This window comes from Chaetomium globosum, genomic scaffold (assembly GCF_000143365.1).
Source record: "Chaetomium globosum CBS 148.51 scaffold_7 genomic scaffold, whole genome shotgun sequence".
Lineage (NCBI taxonomy): Eukaryota > Fungi > Ascomycota > Sordariomycetes > Sordariales > Chaetomiaceae > Chaetomium > Chaetomium globosum.
Window position 1 is genome coordinate 1,063,029 of NT_165982.1, and position 22,067 is coordinate 1,085,095.

At 54.6% G+C, this 22,067-nt stretch overlaps 4 protein-coding genes across 4 annotated transcripts; 3 read left to right on the plus strand and 1 right to left on the minus strand.

The window, feature by feature from the left end:
• Nucleotides 1–221: 221 nt before the first annotated feature.
• On the minus strand, nt 222–1,929 carry CHGG_09922 (uncharacterized protein; the record flags this gene model as incomplete). The annotated part of the gene is made up of 6 exons (XM_001227848.1): nt 222–535; nt 607–873; nt 944–1,345; nt 1,429–1,485; nt 1,560–1,705; nt 1,775–1,929. The coding sequence occupies 6 exons, from the start codon at nt 1,927–1,929 to the stop codon at nt 222–224; spliced, it is 1,341 nt and encodes a 446-aa protein (XP_001227849.1).
• A 752-nt stretch (nt 1,930–2,681) lies between these two features.
• Nucleotides 2,682–4,580, plus strand: CHGG_09923 (uncharacterized protein; the record flags this gene model as incomplete). Its single annotated transcript, XM_001227849.1, has 1 exon — nt 2,682–4,580. One exon carries the CDS (start codon nt 2,682–2,684, stop codon nt 4,578–4,580), a length of 1,899 nt encoding a protein of 632 aa, XP_001227850.1.
• Nucleotides 4,581–6,839: 2,259 nt separating this feature from the next.
• CHGG_09924 (uncharacterized protein) lies at nt 6,840–11,437 on the plus strand (the record flags this gene model as incomplete). The annotated part of the gene is made up of 4 exons (XM_001227850.1): nt 6,840–7,531; nt 7,603–8,361; nt 8,503–10,470; nt 10,534–11,437. The coding sequence occupies 4 exons, from the start codon at nt 6,840–6,842 to the stop codon at nt 11,435–11,437; spliced, it is 4,323 nt and encodes a 1,440-aa protein (XP_001227851.1).
• Nucleotides 11,438–12,903: 1,466 nt separating this feature from the next.
• On the plus strand, nt 12,904–13,834 carry CHGG_09925 (uncharacterized protein; the record flags this gene model as incomplete). Its single annotated transcript, XM_001227851.1, has 2 exons — nt 12,904–12,933; nt 12,989–13,834. 2 exons carry the CDS (start codon nt 12,904–12,906, stop codon nt 13,832–13,834), a joined length of 876 nt encoding a protein of 291 aa, XP_001227852.1.
• Nucleotides 13,835–22,067: the final 8,233 nt, after the last annotated feature.

Consider the following 22,067-nt stretch of genomic DNA (forward strand, 5'->3'; position numbering starts at 1 on the left):
CACGTAAGGTCATAACTAAACAATATGGGTGTCAAACGAAGCCTCCACTGTGCTGGCTGCCAACACTTCGCTTTTCACATTCACTTGATGCATGTCTCGGGTCCAATGTCTGTCTTGCAGTATCCGTAGCGCGGCTGTTCTCGTTTGCCTCACCTGCTGTGTGCGAATCACTCTGGTTGACCAGCGCAACCTTTTCTTGTTGCCGAGCACAAGTAAGAACCCTACAGTCCCGGGTTGCGAACCCCGTTGACGGATGACCCCGAGGCCTGTCCCTCAAAAGTGAACGCACTCAGCCTGCCCGCCAGGTCATGTTGCTCACCGGCCACAATAATGCCCTTGCCATCTTTGTCCCTACGAGTGATCGAGAACTCTTCGCGGGCATACTCGGAAGCGCCGTCAAGGGCCATCTCCGCCAGTGCTTTTCCAAGTAGAGGGACGAATTTCATGGCCCAGCCAGCAGTAAAGACGACAACGCTCTTCTCCGGGCCACTACCGAGGTACTCCTTCGGGATATAGTCGAGGACGAACATGTTGTCTGAGTGGTACAAGTGTTATCAGTTAATATGTGCCTGCCGTCTAGCCATGAACGATGTAAACGTCACGCACCGAACACGTTGGTTTGTAGACAAGTCAATGTGGAAGCCGGGACAGTCGAATCGACGCCGACGACATGGTTCTTGACGAACTCCTGCGTATCCTTTATGTCGTCAGGGTTCACGACGTTCGTCTGTCTTTCTATGGGGTCCTTGATGCGGCGGGTGGCTGCATCGACCGCGATACGGGCAACGTTGGGAGGGCCCCAGGGTAGGGTGGGGAAGCCATAGAAGAGCTGCGATCTGTTGTCCTTGTCAGGCGCAAACTGAAACCACATGCCTGGTTATAGGTTGTCAGTGCCTCTTATGGCAGCCATGGCAATAGAAAAGAGAATAAAAGACGAACTTACTGGGAAAGATTGTTCCTTGTGGTCCAGCGTTGACGTTGAAATAGCAAGCAACCATCTCCCAGATATCGAGATCAAGCGATATGTTAAAGCTTGGCTGTAACACATGGTTGACGTAGGCGCCAGATGCAATCACGATCTTCTTCGCTTTGAAGGTCACACTCTCATCCGGATTTCCGTGGCGTGTTGTGTGCACCTCCCAGATGTTGCTGTCGCTCGCCGAAGGGACAATTCCGTCGACCTGGGTGTGCTGCTTAGCTTCGGCACCGTAGTCCTTGGCCAGGCTCAGCAGCGTCCGCAATAGGAGCTGGACGTTTATGACACCGTTGTCGGGTGCATAGAGGCCCATCCAGTCCGAGGGCAGGTTCTTGAAGGGATACTTCGCTTCAATCTCTTGGGCCGTCACTAGATTGCGACTATTAGCTCCCCTGTGCGCGTCTTGGCTTTGCATGCCTCCTAGGCACGTCGGAATAACCCTATTTTCTTACATTCCTTGTACGGCATATTGAGCCTCTCGAGGTTAGGGATCGGGCCCAATAGCGTGCCTGAATGTGTATGCATAAGTCTCATGCTTAGGCGTCGAGCGGTCTCAAACTCTAAATTGAGGAACGAGACTGACCTTCCGGGGTGTCACTACCCATGTGTTTGTCGCCGAAGTTGAGAAGTCCGCTCATCCAACGAAGAGAGATACTAGCATCTTTCTCAAGATCGTCCCAGAGGTCCAGTGCCTCTTTCGCAAGGTCGGCCATGAAGTTCTCGGTGTACCTATGGGGGGAGTGGTTAGTTCGGTGATCCAATGCCGATAACAGAGGGAAGACATGCATGGTTCGAAACATCCGAGCCAGGTCGCCGGAGCTTCCGGCTTGGTTGAAGAAGTTGTTTTGTTCCAGCACCAGCACGCTGGACTTGGTTTTGGCCACTTCGTAGGCAGCTGCGAGCCCGACTGCACCACCACCCACAACGACCACATCGTAGACTTCAACGGCCATGACGACTTCTAGGTGTGCCTCTGTCAGATCGGTGCGGGAAAGATTGCTTGATGCCACGGAATTTGCGGGAAAACTGGAATTGCTGGCAAAGATGAAACTGGCCGAAGACACCTACATATCGGGCACATGCATGGTATGATGGTACTCATTAGGCAAATGTACTCACACGGGGATTGCAACCCACAGCACACAAGCTCGGGTGAGACCAACCGAGACAAGTCAACTTCTCTTTGCTACGTAACGTACGCAACGTGGTGGAATGCCTCTTCCCCAATGGTGACGCAGGGCGAGGTCGAGTTGCGGAGTGACAAGCACGAAGGCTGGCTGAAATTATGCGGGCTGCTTGATCCCCGCAATAAGGGGGGCGTCGAACCAATGTCTGCTAACTATGGGCGTCACAACGCGGCCCCAAAGTTACCAGGTGCAGCAAAACCTGCAGAGGGTTACTGTTTGGGAAACGCTGACTCCGCAATTGCTTTCCCTTTGTTGTTTTCACAGCGGTTGTGGCGGGTTCGTATAACAAATTCAAGCGCTCTTGCCGCTTTAATCAAGTGATTTACTTGGACGAGAAAACCATGGAGGGGGACTCGGACACGAGGGTTGAAGTGGCAACGTCTTTCGTCATGGAGGTACATATAACTGGGGGTCCGTGGGCTGAAGGTGCGCATTCAAACTCAAACTGCCTCCACTCAACTCAACTTTGACAGCATTTGAACAGTCATCAGTCCCATTTTTGGTTGAGCTTGAGAGCCATGGCTACCACGACAACCATCGCTTCTCACATCCCAAACCGGGACAACAACATGAAAGCTCTGTGGGCCCGGCGGCTAGTCCGCGAGAAGCTCGCCGCAGAACTGAATGTCCTGCAACGGAGATCCGGGGCGGAAGCCAAAAGTCTCTTGTCGACGGCCGGCGTCCCACTCGACACCCCTTGGACCCATGACAACCTGCCGCCCGACACCTCGTCTCCACGTGATGGGTTTCTGGGCGGCCCTGAAGAGCAGGAGCCTCCACCACGCAAGGTGTGCATCGTGGGTGCGGGTATTGCGGGCCTCTACATCGCCATGATTCTGGACAGCCTGGAAATCCCCAATCTCACCTACGAGATCCTCGAGGCCAACTCCCGGGTCGGCGGCCGCGTCTATACCCATCACTTTACCGACGGTCCCCATGACTACTACGACATCGGTGCCATGCGCTACCCAGACATTCCTACCATGAAGCGCACTTTTGACCTGTTCAAACTCACAAACATGCCAGTAAGGGATTACTATCTAAAGGGTCCCAACACTCCTGACCTGTTCAATGATTACTTCTTTACGGATGGCCCAGACCCCTATCACGTCAGCACTGCAAACGGGGGCTGCGTTCCTAATCACGTCGTCGACAATGTCGGCAAGATCCTCGAAGATGCCTTTGGCCCGTACAAGAAAGAGTTGGCTTTGAACTTCAACAAAGGCTTTGCCGACCTCATGAAGGTGGACGACTTCAGCACCCGCGAGTACTTGAAGAGAGGTGGGCCGGACGGCACGGAGCCCAAGTACGATTTCTTCGCCGTTCAGTGGCTGGAAACACAAAATACGTCCACCAACCTCTTCGACCAAGCCTTCTCCGAGAGTGTCATGGACTCGTTCGACTTCGACAACCCCCAGCCTGGCGGCGTCAAGTGGTACTGTATCGAGGGGGGCACCAGCCTCCTAACCGATGCCATGCATGCCGGGCTACGTACCCAGGTCACGACCGGCAAGCGCGTCGAGGCCATCTCCATCGAGCGCAACACCATCGAAGAAAAGGACGGCAAGCTTACCATAGACGACGGCAACATGTCCGTCAAGTGCGCCGGCGAGGCCGAGCCCCGCCGCGGCTACAGCACCGTCTTCACCACCACCTCCCTCGGCTGCCTCGGCCGCATGGACCTCCGCAGCCTCGAATTGCACCCCTCCCAAAAAGACGCCATCCGCAGCCTGCACTACGACCACTCCGTCAAAGTCGCCCTCAAGTTCACCTACCCCTGGTGGATCGTCGACTGCGGCATCACACAAGGCGGCGTCGCCTCCACGGACCTGCCCCTCCGCACGTGCGTGTACCCGTCCTACAACACCACCGACGACCCGACCAAGCCCGCCGTCCTCCTCGCCTCCTACACCTGGGCGCAGGACGCCACGCGCGCGGCCTCCCTCGTCAGCCGCGCGTCCCCCGCCGGCGAGGACGAGCTGGTCGAGCTGATCCTGCAGGACCTGGCGCGGCTGCACGCGCGGCACATCACGTACGCCCAGCTGAGAAAGGCCTACACGGGCGAGCATCATGCCTACTCGTGGTCGCATGACCCGAACACGGCGGGGGCATTCGCGCTGTTCGGGCCGGGCCAGTATAGTAATTTTTATCCGTACCTGTCGCGTCCGGCGGCGGATAGCAAGTTCCATATTGTAGGGGAGGCGGCGAGCGCGCATCATGCGTGGATTGTGGGGGCGTTGGATAGTGCGCATGCGGCGGTGTATCGGTTTTTGCATCGGTTTGGGTTGAAGGGCGCGATTGGGGTGCTGGAGGAGAAGTGGGGGAAAGTGGATGAGCTGGAGACGGGGAGGGAGGGGACGGTGCATTTGCAGGTCATGTTGGGGAAGCTGAGGGCGGGGGATCAGTACAGGGTTTGATCATGGTCATGGTGGTGTTGATGGTGATGATGATGTTGGGATCTTTCTGGGTTGTGTGGTTGTGAGATTTAATAAACAAGGCCGCATACCTTATGTAGGAACCGGGCTATGAATACATGCTTTCTTTGGTTTGTCGTGTCCCGCCTCTGCGAAGCGCCAGCACAAGATGCATTTTGCCTGGCGACCACGTCGTGATGGCAGCGGAAAGGGGACTGGAAGAGCCAGACACTGAGCATGACCGCATGCATGCCGTACAACCAGAATTCGGAATTGCGATTCTAGCCGAGCAGACCAACTGTATCTCGCTACTTACCGTGCCTCAATACCAAGTCGCCGATACCTCTATCTTCTTGAACACAACGCCGTGTTGGCAAATCAGCCGGGGATGGTAACCAACATTGTGATGCTGAGAACTTTCGACGGCTGACCCAATATCGGTGCCGTCAACCACAGGACCGTGTGAGAGGAGGCATCCCCTTTGCTAGAGGTCTATATAAACTCAACGCCGTCCGCCATTTTCTAGAATCTCAGACGCCATCTCCCGCACAACATTCACCAACAACCACACAGCTTCCACCAGCAGCTACGCTACTACACTCGCACCACGAAGCTCTCTTGCTTGTCCCTAGCTGCCGGCTTGATCTCTGTGTCCCAGGGATACAGGCTCAGCTTTTACAACGGCGCCAACTGCAGGTCGGCTCTGCTAGGCGTGCAGTTTCCCGTCGTCGATCCCCCCCAACTACGTGTGCCGCGGCATTCCCGCTAACGCCCAGTCTGTGGTTATCACCCAGCAGAACCCCGAAGATGCCCAGAGCAGTCAGTCTTTCTGTTATTATCGTTTAAGTTCCCTCCAGTTGGTCTAATTCCGCAGCAGAGATCGTCTTCCGTCAACCGGAAGAATGTAGGGGCGGCATCACCCTGTCCGCCACTGGTGGTTGCGTCAATATCAACAACGCAAGGTCGTACCAGGTCCACAACAGATAGATGGGGGTTAGCTAGAAGCGTTGGTATTGAGCCTGGCGCGACGGGGATGGCGACGCAGCGATATATGACTGGGGAATGACATTGTCTGTATTTGGAACGCTGTGTTTAGAATAACTTACGCGATATTATTCTCCAAAAGCCTTATTTGACGTTGATGTACGCTACATCGTGATTTTGCGTTGTAGTGATAACTGGGACGCGGTCTTCGTATGCTGTCACTCCTTCTTGCATGAGCACACGTACCTCCCAGGGTCTAGATAGGAAGGAGACAAGCAAATAGCCCCTAGTGCTTACGCTGCAATTATTACTAGCTTTTGACGGCCTTGTTAATGGCGGGTGACACAGGGAGCGAGGGGTTTGGGAGCCAAGCTTGAAACTCTTTTTAGCTAGTAAGAGTAGGTGCTGTCTCTAACTATAGAACAAGCAGCGCCGACGGGGAAGCCCCGGGGCAACTTACATCCTATGCAACTCGACGGCGCGGCTGTAGCTAGCTCTTTAGTGCCCCTCGGGACCGAGACCTCCCATCCGACGGAACGAGGAGTCTTTAAACCCGAGTCCAGGATTCCGCTATTTAGCTGCCAGCTCGCCCACATGCAGCAACTCCAGGCACCATACTAACCCAAGTTAGCTCTGATACTAAACCGTGAGCTCGCCAAACCTCCTGGTGCTTTAACTGCCGCTTTCAACCTCTCCCTGCCCCCCGCGCATCCTCAAAGACAACCTGGAACTCTGGCCCCCAACTCTGGCCCTCAGTCCCCACCCCCTCTCCACAGCAACCAGATAATTTGCGGTTGGCTTAAACAAGTAGGAAAGCGGGCTGGAGTAGCAGAACAGCTACAGGGTACATGTTATGGAATAGAAGCCGTTTTCTTCAACCTGTCATCCATTTTCTACTCCTAGCACAACGGTGCCGCGGCGCAGCGGCGCAGCGGCTCAACCAGACCCAAAATAGGTACCTAGCGTCCCTCGCGCTTCCCATCGTTCCCGGCTCGGTCTGACTGTTCTTGTCAGAGTCGGCAGCCAATAGGAACTTCTAAACTGCCATGCCGGGGTTAGATAATAGATTCCTTCACTGCTTTCCCAAGCCCGTGCAATTCTCTCCCATCCATCTCAATTACCTGTTCCACCGCCCTTAGGCTTCGGATCTCCAGCATTGGCTTTAATAGTCCATCGCCAGCCAGTGCGTGGTTACCATGACTCTAGAATGGGACGTAGCGCCCGCCCCAATTGTGACAGAGCTCGTCGAGCGGTGAGCAAGCCTGAGCCACCCACACCATGATCAAGCAGTGGTTGACCACCTGGTTCCATTTCTTGCGCAGCTATTCTCAGTTCCACCTCCCCCTCATCATTTTCACAGTCTCAGCGTCTGGTACCCTACTTGCCCGGCAATTACGCAAAGCATCCTCCACCCCGGGCCGCCAACGTGCCGCCCAAACACCCGCCAAATCTGTGCGCGGTGTCTTCCTGACTGCCCTCGAAGGTCTGCTCCTGGCAACGGCCTTATCGCTCAACCGGGATGGCCTCGCTGCAAGTGCATCTGCTAGTTCCTGGGTCGGCATTACTTTCTGGTCATACCTAAGTGGATTGTATGTTCTGGCTTTGCTTCCGCCCTCCGGCCTCGAGCACGCCGGACGGGCTGTTCGCTATCACTCGGCTGCACTCTACGCCATTTCCTTGCTCGTGGCCGCCGCAACCTCTGGTGCTAGCTCGACCGCAACCAAAGTATCAGCTGCTCTGCTCGTCACGGCCTTGATCTCGCCGCGCGCGGTCCAGGGGGATGTCCACCTTGAACTGAACGCGACGCGCGAGTCCCAGTCCAGCGTTATTGGCCTTTGGGCGTTTGCCTGGCTAGACGGCATGCTCTTGAAGGCCTGGCGCACTGGGAATCTGCAGCCTCAGGACGTTCCGGAACCGCCGGCTCTGCTTAGCGCTGCCGACGAGCGTGTAGTTCAGACGAAGCCGGGGAGGTGAGTCGTATATTTGCCATTGCTGCGACGTGTAAAATGGATTATGCTAACTTTGCCCTTCTGATACCTAGTGCATCTCTTGTTCAGACCCTTCTACGACATTTCGGGCCGCAGCTGGCAGTTCAGGGGGTCGTGGCGATTGCTTGGGCAGTCCTAACATTCATGCCAACTTTGCTTTGGAAGTCCATCCTCCATTTTATCGAGGGCTCAACTGAGTCCTCTATCCAGGAAGCTCAGGGTTACGTGATGCTCGTATTTGCCACCAGTGTTTTGGCGTCCGCTGCCGAGGCTCGAACCATTTGGCTTGGCCAGAAGATTGGGCTCCGGCTGAAGACAATCTTAATTGCCGCCGTCTATCAGAAAGCACTGAGACGGCCGGCCGCCGTTGGGTCTTCTAACGGCGGGTCCGGAGGGCAAACTGCTGACATTGGTACCATCACGAACCTCTTCACCGGCGATATCAATCAGCTTGCTGATTTGGGGGCCAACATGCACCAGGTCTGGGCCTCAGTCCCCATACAAATTGTCATGGCCGTCACGTTGCTCTACTGGACTCTGGGGCTGAGCGCATTTGCAGGAATTGCGGTGATGGCGCTGATGGTGCCTGTGAACTCGCGCATCGCCCAACGTTTGGGCGCCATCCAGATGCAAGCTATGGCTGCATCGGACATCAGAGTCCAGAGCACTACCGAGATGATCCGCAGTATTCGAGTCATCAAGCTCATTGCTTGGGACTCTTTTTTCCAGCAGAAGCTTGGAGACCAACGTGCCGCCGAACTCAGGGTGCTTCGTGCCCGCTATATGCTCTGGTCGATCTCTGCAACCATATGGTACGGCCTGCCTCTGCTTATCACCTTTTCTTCTTTCTTCTGCTACTCAATTATCGGGGGGAAGTCGTTGACACCTTCACTTACCTTTACGTCGCTATCTCTCTTCAACCTCTTGAAGTCACCGATCGACGACTTGATCAGCATCATTGGACGTGTCCAGGGCTCCGTCGTGGCTATCGGGCGGGTGGAGAGCTTCTTGGGCGAGGAGGAAACAGAGAAATATCAAGTCCTTGGTTCACCCACCGGTCGCCAAGTGAAAATTGGCTTCGATCACGCGACGTTCTCCTGGCCAGCAAGGAAGAGCGAGGCGACAAATCTTCCATCAACGGACGGCAAGATAACAGAGAGTCCCAAACCATTCACTCTCAAAGACCTTTCCTTCAAGTTTAAGGTTGGAAAGCTCAATATCGTCATTGGAGCTACCGGTAGCGGCAAGTCTTCGCTGCTCTACGCGCTATTGGGAGAGATGCCGCTTCTCTCCGGAAGTGTGAGAATGCCTGCTGCGGTTTCTCACGAAGCTCTGTCTCAGGATGAGAAGACAGGCTTGGTTGAGGGTGTAGCCTTCTGTGCTCAAGAGGCTTGGCTAACCAACAACACGGTGCGCAACAACATCCTCTTCGGCCAACCCCTCGATGAAGAGCGCTACAAGACTGTCCTACAGGCCTGCGCCCTCGAGGCCGACCTGAAGGTATTACCTCGCGGCGATCTCACCTCGGTTGGAGACGGGGGAGTGTCTCTTTCTGGTGGACAGAAGCAACGTGTCTCCCTCGCACGCGCGGTTTATTCCAATGCGCGCCATCTGCTTTTAGATGACTGCCTGAGCGCTGTTGACGCTCACACTACTTCACGGATCTTCCAGAGATGCATTACAGGACGTTTGATGCAGGGACGCACCTGCATTCTGGCAACACACAATGTTGCACTTACAACGCCTGGCGCCGATTACATCGTCCGCATCGACAATGGCACCGTGGTTGCCGCGGGTTCTCACCAGGATTTGGTAGTTCAAGGCCAACTGCCGGAGCTTGCAAATGGACCGAGCAATCACGCCACTCAAGAAGATGTGTCGGGCGACGGTGAAGCGGATCAGAATCCCGCGGACGAAACGGAGCGGGAAGAAGGGAAAAAGTCCGACTCACATGTCGCCGAACCTGCTGGACCGAATACAAAACACACCATCATCAAGTACCTCACTTCCATGGGCGGATGGAAATACTGGATCTCCCTAGTCGTCTTCTTCGCGGCGCAACAAGTTGGATCCATCGCCGTGAACTGGTGGGTTCAGCGACTCTCCAATGCGACGGTAGAAATGCAACACCACTCAGCGGATGAGACAGTCGAGAAGTCGGTCTCTGCGTCTGCATGGGGCCTAGAGCACTACTTCGCAATCTACGCCCTTCTTCTTGCTGTCTATTTTGTGATAGGCTTCATGAGATTGTACATCTTGTCCGTCGGCTCTTTGACGGCTTCGGAACGCATCCACGGCAGTCTTCTCAAGTCCGTTTTAAGTGCGAATCTCAGATTTTTTGACGACAAATCGTTTGGCCAGTTGATCGGCTTGTTCTCTAGAGACATGAGGACTGTTGATCAGGATCTAGCCATGCTCGCCATTGCCACCCTGCATTTCGTGGGGTCACTTACAGCTACCACGATTCTCATCGTCGTCATAACTCCGCAGTTCTTTTTCCCAGCGATTATCATCTCTCTTGTCTACTACTTCATTGCCAAGGTCTATATCTCGTCATCGAGTGATCTCAAAGCTCTTGAATCGACACGTCAATCTCCGGTTCTCCAGCATCTTGGCGAGACGCTGTCCGGAATTGTCACCATCCGTGCCTACGGGGCAGAGAAGGATTATCTGGCTAACAGTTCAGCTCTAGTTCGGAAACTGAACCAACCTTCATTCTTCCTTGGGGCTACGGAGAGGTGGTTGGTTCTCCGGCTCAGTCTTACAAGTGCCTTCGTTTCCCTGTTTGCTGGCTCTTTTTCCATCCGAAGTAACGGGGATGCCGGCACGATTGGGCTGAGCATGTCATATGCCATTGCTTTCTCAGACCAGGTACTGTGGTTAATCCGATATTACATGGTGACTACCCAGAATATGACCGCGTAAGTCGTCTACAATGTGCTCTTTGAAGCAGCGGTCCAACGAGCTAATACGGTGCCATCTAGTCTCCAGCGTGTTCGTGGCTGCTTGGACGAAAGTGCCGAGGCGCAAGAGGCGACATCCCCCACGCAACCAAGCCAAGAATGGCCTCCGTCAGGCTTGGTGGAATACCGAGAAGTCTCTGCTCGCTACGCAGCTCACTTAGACCCTGTGCTTAGGGACCTGTCCTTCCAAGTCCAGCCCCTGGAGAGAGTGGGCATTGTCGGCCGCACAGGGGCGGGAAAATCCAGCCTGGCACTGACTTTGCTGCGCGGCCTAGAAATCGACTGCGGGCAGATTCTAATCGACGGCTTGGACACCAAGACGGTAGATTTGCACGCGTTGCGCAGCAGGCTCGCCTACGTGCCGCAAGACCCGACCCTCTTTGCTGGGACGCTGCGTCTCAATCTCGACCCGTACAACGAGCACACCGACAAGGCGGTCCTCGATGTCTTGACGCGAGTTGGCTTGCTCGATTCACGGGAAGCAGGAAAGTTCGCGGGTCTATCCTTCATCCTGACCGAGAAGGGCTCCAACATATCCCAGGGCCAGCGGCAGCTCGTGTGCATTGCGCGTGCTGTGTTGAAAGGCTCGAAGGTGGTCGTCCTGGATGAAGCGACAGCCTCGATCGACGACGAGTCGGATCTCAAGATCCAGGCGTGCATCCGGAGTATGGAAGCTACTGTCATTACGATTGCGCATCGTCTCCGCACCGTTATCGACTACGATCGCATCCTGGGCCTGGACGCGGGGCGCGTGGAGGAGTGTGGCCATTCGTGGCAGTTGCTTCAGCACAAGGACGGCATCTTCAGGGGCATGTGTGACGCGGCAGTGGACCGCGAAGAGCTGTTTGCTCTTTCGAAAGCGGCATGGGATATTAAGGATTACCGTCGCCAAAACGCGAGGGGACTCACCGAGTCATGGGAGTGACGCGAGACGAGGTGGGCATGTCCGAGGGGCCGGAAAGAAAGGAAAAAAGCAAGGCGGGTAGTATGATTAAATTATACAGGGTTGGATTTAGAAGTATAGGTCGGCGCGGTAAACGCGTGTTGTAGGGCGAATGATACTCTAAACTTGGATGGTTTCTCTTTTTCGCTTTCCTTTTTCCCACGCGTGCGCGTAGCCTCCGTACCTAGACGACCTGGCGTTTGCACCCCCACCATTACCTCCCTGTCTTCTAAGTACCTAGGTACCTAGGTAATGTACCCAGGTAGATGGCCTTCGCATCTTTTGCTCTCTTTCCTTCCTTGCTGCCTATGCGCCCGTAACATGGAACTCGCCCTCTAACTTGACCCACAAAAGTTCACCACACTACTATTACTACGATAACCAAACCTGCAAATTGACAATTGCCGACAATGACATTGACGCGAAACCGCCAAGTTCAACCAACCCGAGCACAGGGACTCCTCGACCTCGTTCCTTATGTCCGTCACCGCATATATATGTACCACTACTTGGGCATGGCAAGTTTCGATGGCCACCCCTTAATATTTTATTTGGACGGTCGTAAGCCACCGCCGCACTCTGAGGCCTCCATCTCAATACTCGATCGTGATGAGTCGCCACCTACGAGCAACTTTATGGGCTTATTACGATCGTGCCATGCCCTATACGCCGAAACGACTGCTTTGTTTTATTTATCCAACCGATTCGTCGTATCCTACTCCCACCAAGGCTCCCTCGGGCCTCTTCGCGCGCTATCGCCAACCTCTCTCGCCTCCTTAGCCAACCTAAAGATCGGCCTCAACGAGTCGTCCTGTCACACCTCACCCGAATCTTGGCAAAGCGGCCCCTCTTGCTGTTTTTACGGCCACGATAACGGGCCATGGCGGACCGTTTTGGTTGCAAGCACCATGCCAACCGACACAGCCGCCCCTTACTCGATTACCCCCTGGATATGAACCAGGAGCCCGCCGAGCAAGTAGCCAACGCCTCGGCCATCATGAGCGAATGGCATGAGACCGCAGCTTACCTATCGCCACATGTTGGTGTCGGGCGTCTGACAGTCTTGTTTGTTTGCGACATCAGCGCTGAACATCAATCTGCACTCGACATCGCCCGGCTCGCCATTGCCCCGATCGCCCTGCTCCCAAGGCTGAAAGGTTGCCACGTCCGCCTTTGCAAAATGCCCAACCAGCAACTCCAATGACTGGCCCAAGAAGCCGTTCTCCGAGGCCAAGACCCCGGTAATCCCTCTGTCCTCTTACCCGGCTCTAATAATGGCATATCGTCCAAGTTGACTCCGATCGGCCTTCCGACTGAGGTACGCCTCCGTATACTCGAATACACCGACCTTATAATGCCCTGGAAGGAGGTTACGTGGAGTAGAAAGGACTGGGCCTATCAAGTATATCGCCCATTGTGCGACGAGAGGAAAGACCCCCATATTCACCATGGCTGTCGACTTAGCCGATGCGACCCTGGTAATGACCACGTCGAAAACCAGACTCGGTCCCCCGGCTGCTTCTGCCGCCGCAGGCACAGCGCCTTCTCGGCCGTCTGCAAATGCTAGTGTCCGCCAACATATCTATTTCTCGTCTACCGAACCTTGCTCCAAGAAGCCGAGTTCGTTTCTATTCGCAAAACCATTTCATCATTCACGATCATGAGGCTTCACGGCCCTGGCAGCTCCCCGACGTACAACTCCAACATTCCGAGATGCCGGACCCGTCTGGCCCCAGGGACTACTACCCATTCGATTGCTACGCCGCTTCCCACTTCCTCTGCGACATCGTTCCCTCTCATTGCCTCTCCCACATCCGCTTCCTCGAGCTGGTGTTCCCCCCTTACGTGCCCCACGGCTGGTCCCATGCGAGCCACAGCGCGGCCCAAGACTGGTCCGCCACCGTCAGCGCCCTTCGGAATCTCATTAACGCATCCGCGCTTACCATCCGCCTGGTCATGGCAGATTTCCACGACGTCCCAGCGTTCGGCCGCGAGATGATGACGAAGCCTCGCGCCAAGAAGATTCTGGATGGTTACATATGTGTGATTGATCCTCTGATACCCTTGGTGCGGGAGGACGGGCTGGCGGCGTTCTACATGCAGGGCGCGCACCCCTTTATATGGGACATGGATACCCTCCGCACCTCCTTGGATGATGACGATCTGCTAACTTGGATGCGCCGACAGATGAAAGAGACCAGCGAGGCATATATGCAGGGCGAGGATATAAGCCCTGATTCTGTCAAGCCTGAACCGAGGAAGCGCACGTGGTGGTTTTGGTACGACGAGAGCCTTGGTTATGATATGAGTAGACGGCAGCGGGGGTCGGCTCGGGATGGCGCACAAGGTCCATGGTGGAAGCCAACACGGGGCGTATAGTCCCCACAGTGTAGAGTGTTTTACAATGTGAGATTTACAGAGCTCCTTTGCTGTTGAGCGTTTTCTCAGTTTAACAACGCCTACCCCCCTTGAGGCCCAGCACCAACGGCATTTGTCACTCACTCCCACAAACCCTCGATCTCCATAACGCATTCAGCGCGACCAATCTTGTTGGGGCTGTCGGGTAAATTCGCATGAGAAACCGAAAGCCAGCAGATCCACGGGTACGCCTTGCTCCGAAAAATTTATTTGTCTTCTTACTTATTCGTCTCTTTGAAGAATGGCCAGTCAATTGTTCCCATTTGAGCAGCTGAGCTGGTCTCGTCTATCTGCCCAAAACATCACCAATCCCCCGATCACGGATTTCCCCCCAGCAAACATGCACCCAACAAAAAGGAGTAATACAAAAGAATAATACAACGAAGGTGGGCCTCATACCCATGGTTGAACAATGGGGAGGCTGACCCGGACGCCGACGAAGCAGCCGTGCATATGTCTTCCAAGCCGAACCCTCTAAACGCAAACAACCCCATGAGTCATGACCGACACTCCCCAACACCCATACCCTTTATCAACGACGCAACAACAACAACAACAACGACGACGACGACGACAACGACAACAATAACAACAACGACAAAATCACGCACCCAACCTCACCCCCTCCACTAGGCAGGTAAGCATGCAGCCAGGTAAGCATGCAGACCCACGCAAGCACCGCCCCTCCGAATCCATCCCTCCGAATTCAGCCCACGGAACCAAACCCCCCTATCTCTCTCTCTCACCCGCGTCTGCCCCAGCCGGCAGCCGCATAACCCACCGCCACGACATGCAGCCAAGCCGCCGCCAAACAAGCTTGCTGTGCCGCGTCTGCCAAGCGCCAAACGCCAAGCGCCAAGCACCGGCGGCAGATGTGGAGGGGGGAGGCGGCGATATGGGGTAGAGTGTATGAGGATGATGTATGAGGTATGGATGTGTTGGTGGTGGAGAGGAAGGAGGTGGAAGGGGGTAAGCGCGGGTCGGAGCCCCAATACGCGCACGCACCGCCGGGCGGGAACGGAGCCAGGCGGGTTTGATTCGTGGTACGGCGGAAGGTTGACTGTGTGTAGTGGAAGTGTGTATGTGTGTGTGTGTTGTCCTGCGTTGTCCTGCTGTCCCTGTGGGTGTGTGTGCAACCCTAATTCTGCCTAATCTTGGATATGACGTCTTGGCTGGGCGCGAGTTGATCGGTCCGATCTGCTTCGACTCTCCAGCACCGCGCTTGGCGTCGTGGATGGGAAGGTTTTGCCGCGCAGGGAGCGGGATGCTGCGGTTGTCGATCTGCTTGTTGACGTTGAGTTGTACTGGGGTATGTGTGCCCCTCCGCCTTGGCGATTGCTTCGGGTGCTTGTTCGCGTGTGGTGTGACGACTGTGGGTATGGGGTATACCCCGGCTGTGGAGCCCCGTGGGGTTGGTCCCATTTCGGTGTTGTTGGGTTGAAGGGCGTCGAGTTCCCCTGTAGATGGTTTGTTCGTGCCATCGTGGTGTGATACTGATAGTGACCACACCGTCCTGTTGAATGCGCGCCCACAACCAGCGGCTCAGCCCGCCGGTTCCCAACTCATGTTCCGTCACTCTAAGCTACACGTTCAAACCGGTTCAAACGCGGGGACATTTCCCATGTTATTTTGAGGGTTTGTTGTGCTTGGGTGTGTGGCCTGCGCGGCTGCACGATGCTGTGTTTGTGAGGAGTGCTGACCACTTCAACATGGCTCACTGTCGATGACTCCAGGACGAATGCCTTTTCCGGAACAACAACGGTGGCGTTTGAGGCGGGCTCCTCCATTCGTTTTCTGTCCTCCTTCGGATACGGCGTGGGAGTGCGGTAACGAATTGGGTTTTGGCTGCAAGTTTGAGGGCGCCATCTCGCCGGTGGGATGATCCAGTTGGGTTGCCTGTCGAGTATCTTTTGTCCCATCTCTGAGAGCCCTGACGGAGCGGCCCCCGAGCTCCTTGACGTACACCTCGAAAGCGCGGAACCCATGGTGATGATCTCCAGGGTAGAAGAGAAAGAGGAGAAGGAAGTGTATTGTGCAGCTGGTTGGTGTGGTTTTGCGGGGTAGGGATGGAGCCGTGGAGTGGACGTGACAACGACAGCTCGGATTGGGAGGATGAAAATAGCGCAAATTAGCGAGTTGGAGTAGGATATGTGTGGGTGTAAGAAATGTGTACGAATAGGAGTTGGGAAGGTGCAGCCAACAACTTAAGAATGCAGAGAGAGGCTGCGAGAAACAAAAAGGTCTATCCAAAAGCTGTAGTTATCACTCGACATTCGAGAGGTACCCTAAGATATTTATTTCCATGACTCCATGGCATGTGTAAGACGCCGTCGTACCACAAGATGCAGAAGATGCTTGGCTCCGGGGAGTGTGCCCCTTGGACTCTTGGCGACTTATTTACCGACCGATTGAGAAAGTGGCAGTAATGTAGATCAGATTGGAGCGCAAATTTGAAAAGCGCTGGATAGAACTTGGCGCTTGTGCGTCGGCGTGTTTCCATAAATCAGTGTTGCCGTCGTCGTCTGCGCCTTCTGTCCTGGGCTGAGAAGTTAGGGCCAGTACCCACTGGCACTGTTCCATGTTGCATCAGGAGAGCCTAAAGGCACGGGGCACCACGACAACGAGTGGGGTGCGAGACAGCAAAGTGGAAACGGAAATCCAAAGCTCCGGTAATGTGGGCATGTTGCTCACTCCGCCGAACTCTTTTTCGCGAAACATCCGGATTCTCCTTGTTTCCTCTCTCCAACGTCTGCCTCGCCGCGACACCACAAAGGCTTGGCCCTGTGCCAAGTCGCCCATCCTCGACGCAGATCGTCTGGGCATCGATCGCGGCCCGATTTGGAAAGTAGTGGGAAGTGCACCATCAACACCGCCGTCACCACGCATTCATGGCCGCGCCGACTGGTTTACGTCGGTAAAATGAAGGCTGCACGCACCGCTGACGCCAAGATCAACCGTCTGCTAATCAGAAGCTTTTTTCCTAGTCGTCGAGCGCCATTCCGCAACTCCTCTCAAACCTGCACACCCGCAATCTTGTCGAGACTTGGGTCCACACGATACCTCACGTCTTCGCAGGCCCGCGCAATACGTACGTTAGCGGCGAAGGCAGCTTGGCTGTGCGCCCAAACAAGCCATCATCCTCGGGGCCTATTTCTCGAAATGACGCCTCCGTGCGTGCCACCGGCCTCTTGGCAATGCTTGAGTTAAGAGGCCAGACTCCAGTCGTCTCAGATCGGCCGGACACCAGCTCTTGGCGGAGACGGCGGCACTCGAGGTCCATATTTGCTCGACTCCTGTCTGTGTGGTAGTTATTCGGCATTGATTTGGTGTCATTTTCGGGCCAAGGCGTTTCACCGCCAAGATACCATCCTACCGCCCCTTCCGTCGGTCGCGTCGCTGACATCGAGGAGCGCAGGGAGTTCAGGTACTTGTACGGAAGTCCCTACCAAAAGTCTTTGCTGACCGCTTTCCAAATCCTACTAGTTCTGCTTGGCAGAAAAAGGCCCATAACCACTAATAGTTTAATGGGCGGTGAGCAAAGACTTTTGGTAGGGACATCTGTACCTACATGGGCGAGAAAATCACTGGTCGCCGAGAGCTCCAAGCCAAAACTCTCAGAAAGACAGCACACAAGCAACACTTGCGTTGCCGCCAAGCGTCATCTGCCGCCATGGCCACACTTGGCATCCGGTCGCCCCCGGCTTTTGAACCCGCCAAGCGGTTACATTTGTTGATCAAAGCCCTTGGCATTCCGCTGCGCCCAACGACCTTTGCAATATCGGCGCGGGATGTCTTATAGTTTTCCCTTTGCTTCTGGAGCCCGATGATAAGGGCGTGAAGGGGTCCGTCACCGTGGGGATGACATGACGCTTGTGGTCAAAGAACGGCACCATGGCCCATCGCCCCTGCAGAAAGAAGGCTCGGGAAACAGGGTCCCGGATCTCTCTCGAAACTGCACCCCATACGTCCTGTTTCTGTGTGATACAAGGCCAGCCCCCGACCTCTTGGCATGATGGGTGCCCACCCTCTTCGGAGCCTTCCGAGTCTCCGAAGCTTGTCAGCAACCACCCGACGAACGACTGTTTGCCATGGGTCCCGCCCAGTGTCGGACCCTCCGCACTGCCGACCATTCCGGTTTGACAACGACTGCCAAGACAGAGGACTGGTGACGACTACCGCTGGCGGAGTATGTGCACTGCCGCAGTGCTTGCATCGTTATGGGGAAGCGAACATGATATCGGGTGCACCACCGAAAGCTACCGCGAATTCGGTGAAGGGTTGAACACTTCCTTAAGTTCCGCCCCTCATCGCTGTTGACATTACAATTTAGTTGCGGTGTGTTGTGTTGATGGGGAGATGGCGGCGGTGTGTGTAACGCCTGTTGTGTCACTACCCCTTATCCCCAAAATAGCTTACAAAACGCCGCCGCCGTTATCAGCGGCATTGGGAACTACAACAACGGGGTCTTTGCGGTCTAGCCCTTCCATTATATTGCTTGTCTCACCGCTCGAGGCTTGAGTGTGCCGGGTTGAACCATGATGCAGTTCTGTGTGACCATTGACCCTCCTTTCATTTGTTCAGCCTCTCACAACAGTCTGGGTACTTCAGATGAGGGTAGGCTAGTGTTTTCAACTCCATCCGTCTTCGCATATAGAACACAATAAGCCCAATATCCGGCTGCGCCACGAATGGTATCCTGCATACTACCGCCGGAGCTATTTCCCGAGTCGTTGATACTACAGCAATGGTTATCAAAATAACTCTGCGGCAATGTGGGGACACGGAAACTATGAAACGGACCGGGATGGAAACATACTATCCTATAGCCTTCACTTTTCCACTCGCAGTGTCAATGCCCGGTTTCCTAATCGGGAAGGCAGCCGCGGGCCTTGTCCGGAGGTGTGGGACTGTGCGGAGCCGGCGCCGTGATCCACTCTGTTGCGGCCCGCACCGTGAACGGCTACCGTGTAAACAAAGATAAACTATTGCCTTGGCAGTGATACATCAGAGGTGTTGAAATCCGCACGCTTCCCAAGAATCCTTGCCATGGTAACTACCTCGATGAAAGCGGTATAGCACCGCCCGACTAGGTACCCAACGGCGTCGAGACGGATTTGAAGCGCTATAGATGTGCTGGAGAGCTGTTAGTGTAAGGGCCCCGGCCATCCTCATTGATGGGGTGCAGCGTGTAGCTAGATCCAGTGTAGAAGGACACATTAAGAAGATGAGATACCACGACAAGATCGATCAAATAACCGTTAATAAACATTGGACGCCTCATCTAAGAGGGTAGAAGCGTAGTCTTGGATTAGGATGTTTGGTGGTGATTTGCGCCGTTCTAGGGCCGTTGCATAAGTAATTATAGGCTGCAAAGTGTGGAAGGCCATCCACCAGTACCGCTCAAGGTCCTGGATCACTTGGCGTAATTGTGAATGCTATTAACATGTTGATACCGTCTACGCTACATAGTACAGACTCTAATTCTCCATCGCAATGCAACCGCTCTCGCTATCCTCGTATCATCAGATCCAATGGTAGCTCGACATAATGCCTACGCCATGTATAGCGGCAAATACAGGAGAACAACTAGGCTAACTCTCATGGGTACCTCAGAATGGCTTATCCCAGTCCTTCACCCTTGCATTTGCCTGCTTTCCTGTTCGTAGCAATAGGCAGGCCATCGGACACATGACTAACGACCACAATACAAGCAACGACCGAGGGACATGACCCGGCAGAAGCCAATCTCTGATTGTGGCTTATAGCAAATTATCCTCGAATCACTCCGCCGCTTGTTTTCAGTCCCGTTTGTTTAGTTATCCCTATTATTGTCTTCTTCCTCCTGCTGTTTCGTCACAATGGTATCATCCCTTCCGAATTTGAACGCCTATTTGGTTAGTACTCTTGCGTTACTTGCTCTGCCCTGGCGTCCTTGATTTTCACATTCGTTTTTAGTGTTCTTTTCTCGCTGCCCACTTTGCACCCTTCACCTCCCAAAGCGTTTACCCACTCGAAGGCCTAACAGGTCATGTCCGCCCTGTTTGAGAATTGACATCATAGCTCATCATTCAGTACGTTTGCATTCCCATGATTCGAAGGGGTCGACCCGTTTTACTGTTTCTGTCTTCCCTCACTATCTATGGCTGATGGAGTTGGGAGCCCAAGTAGTTTCAGCTCCTCGTCCTGGTTAGGGTCGCTCCTGACCGCTCCGTCATACCCTGTCTTTATACATTTCTCACAAGGAGTACACGTGATACTTGTTTCCCTCTTGTTAGTTGCTACGTTTACCTGTGTATATGAACAGGCGACGAGGGTGGGGGCGGTTACGGGCGCGTTCCTTGGGCACCACTGTTGCCCGTTGTAGTGTTACGTCCACGGTTCCTTTGTTGGTTGGTTTAAACCAGAGTAGCTGTCGGGGTGAGTAGTTGAAGTAGATGATTAGGCTTGGTTTGGTGTTGTTGACTGTTGCATCATCCCCTCAGCCCATTCCAATCAGCACGCCCTAGATCATGATGACAAGCCATGGAATACTTCAGCCCCGACTATTACTACGTGCTTCTATAGCTAGAACTGTTGGGCTTTAGCTATCTATCCCTAGCCGTTACACAGCAGTTGATATCTGTCAAGTACGAAGCGGTGTTTGGCAGCCTCGTGATACTTGTCAAGAGTCGCCAGCACCGTCCAAACCGAGAATTGCCTTGATAGTCCGATATACCCCTGCTATAGCAGCAGCCATTGTTACGGATTGTGTAAGAGCCGAGGGTCCGCCGTCTGTCGCCAAGCCCAACCTTGCTGGTTTCAATGCGAAGCTGTTGGAACTTTAGATTCCTCAGCAAAGGGGGTAGGGAAGGTGGCGGAGGGACATGTCACCAGGCAATAATGACAGACACTATTCAAGTCCCCCAACTCGTTTCCTGCAACCTGAATGTTAGGAGCTGAACAATGACGCGAGCTCGGTACCTAACCTTTCCCCCTTGCCACCCCCCTCTGTCAAGTTTAGCCCGAATTCGGCCGATAACATTTGCTTAGACACCCACTAAAGCCTCACCTCGCCTAGTTGCACGCAAACGAGAACCAGCGAATGCACCCTCTGCTGAATGGAGTTTGCCTGAGCCACGTGGTGCATGTCAATGCATCTAGGCGAGACGGTTGGCTTCCGCGCTCCTGAGGTGGGCATTGGCGAGCTGGAGGCCCTCGGATGGTTCGAGTAGGGTTTGGCATCCATCAGGCCTCAACTTGTCGTCCTGGTGATGTTTCCGGGCTCGGTGATGAGATTCAAGGGTCCTCGCAAGGGCCCGGGTCGGCGACAGGGTCAAAAACTGGACGAGCGCTCGGACGGCCAAGTCGGGTTGTGACCCACTAGCCGAACCATTGACTTGCCCGAACGGAAGCGCAAGGGAAGTCGTTGGTGCATGCACGGACGAGGATGCCGAATACGGACCGTCCGGGGGGGTCACCGAGACAAGGGGGGCCGAGGCAAACCCAGACCTCCGAGGAGCCCCCTCTTGGGCTCTTCACAAGTTCTCGAACGCTACGACCGCTTTTGTCTCCGGACCGGGTCGAAACGTCAGAATATCGCGATTGACGATCGATGTATGTCCTGGACGGTTGCGTGGGCCTCGCCGATCAGAGGGGTCTTCCCCGCAAGACTTGACGGGCCTTGGTTCCGTGTTGATCAATGATCAACATGCCATCAGTTCTGGCGCAGTCAACCCCCAGGATAGTTTCTGATTTTACTCTTGACGTTTTTTTTCTCGCATGTGAACATAAAACCATCCATCACCTCCGGCTCCTCTTCTTGTCGGAAAGTTTGAGAAATTTGTTCTTGATAGCGCCGCGCTAAAGGTGACCTTCTTTTGCTTTGACTTCGGACCGCAATGTCACGGTGATATGATTAGCAAAAGGGCAAGGAGCCGGGGTCGACGGACGCCGAGCGGGGCCATCTAGTGCAGTCTAGGTCTGCCGGACTGCGAGCAAACACCGATTGTGATGATGTTGACGGCGACGTGCGTTCGGATCCCGGGTTGGTGGGATTGCCGATGAACCGAGCCGTCTGAGCAATCCTGGAAAACTCGTGCTCTTTAGCGAAAAGCCACGATTTCTGAGGATCAACCGCCCGTCTTCGGCGAGCCGGCAACGAAGCCTTCTATCGCATGGAGGTGAGCGCTAGTGACAAACCCCTGTTCTCGTGAGC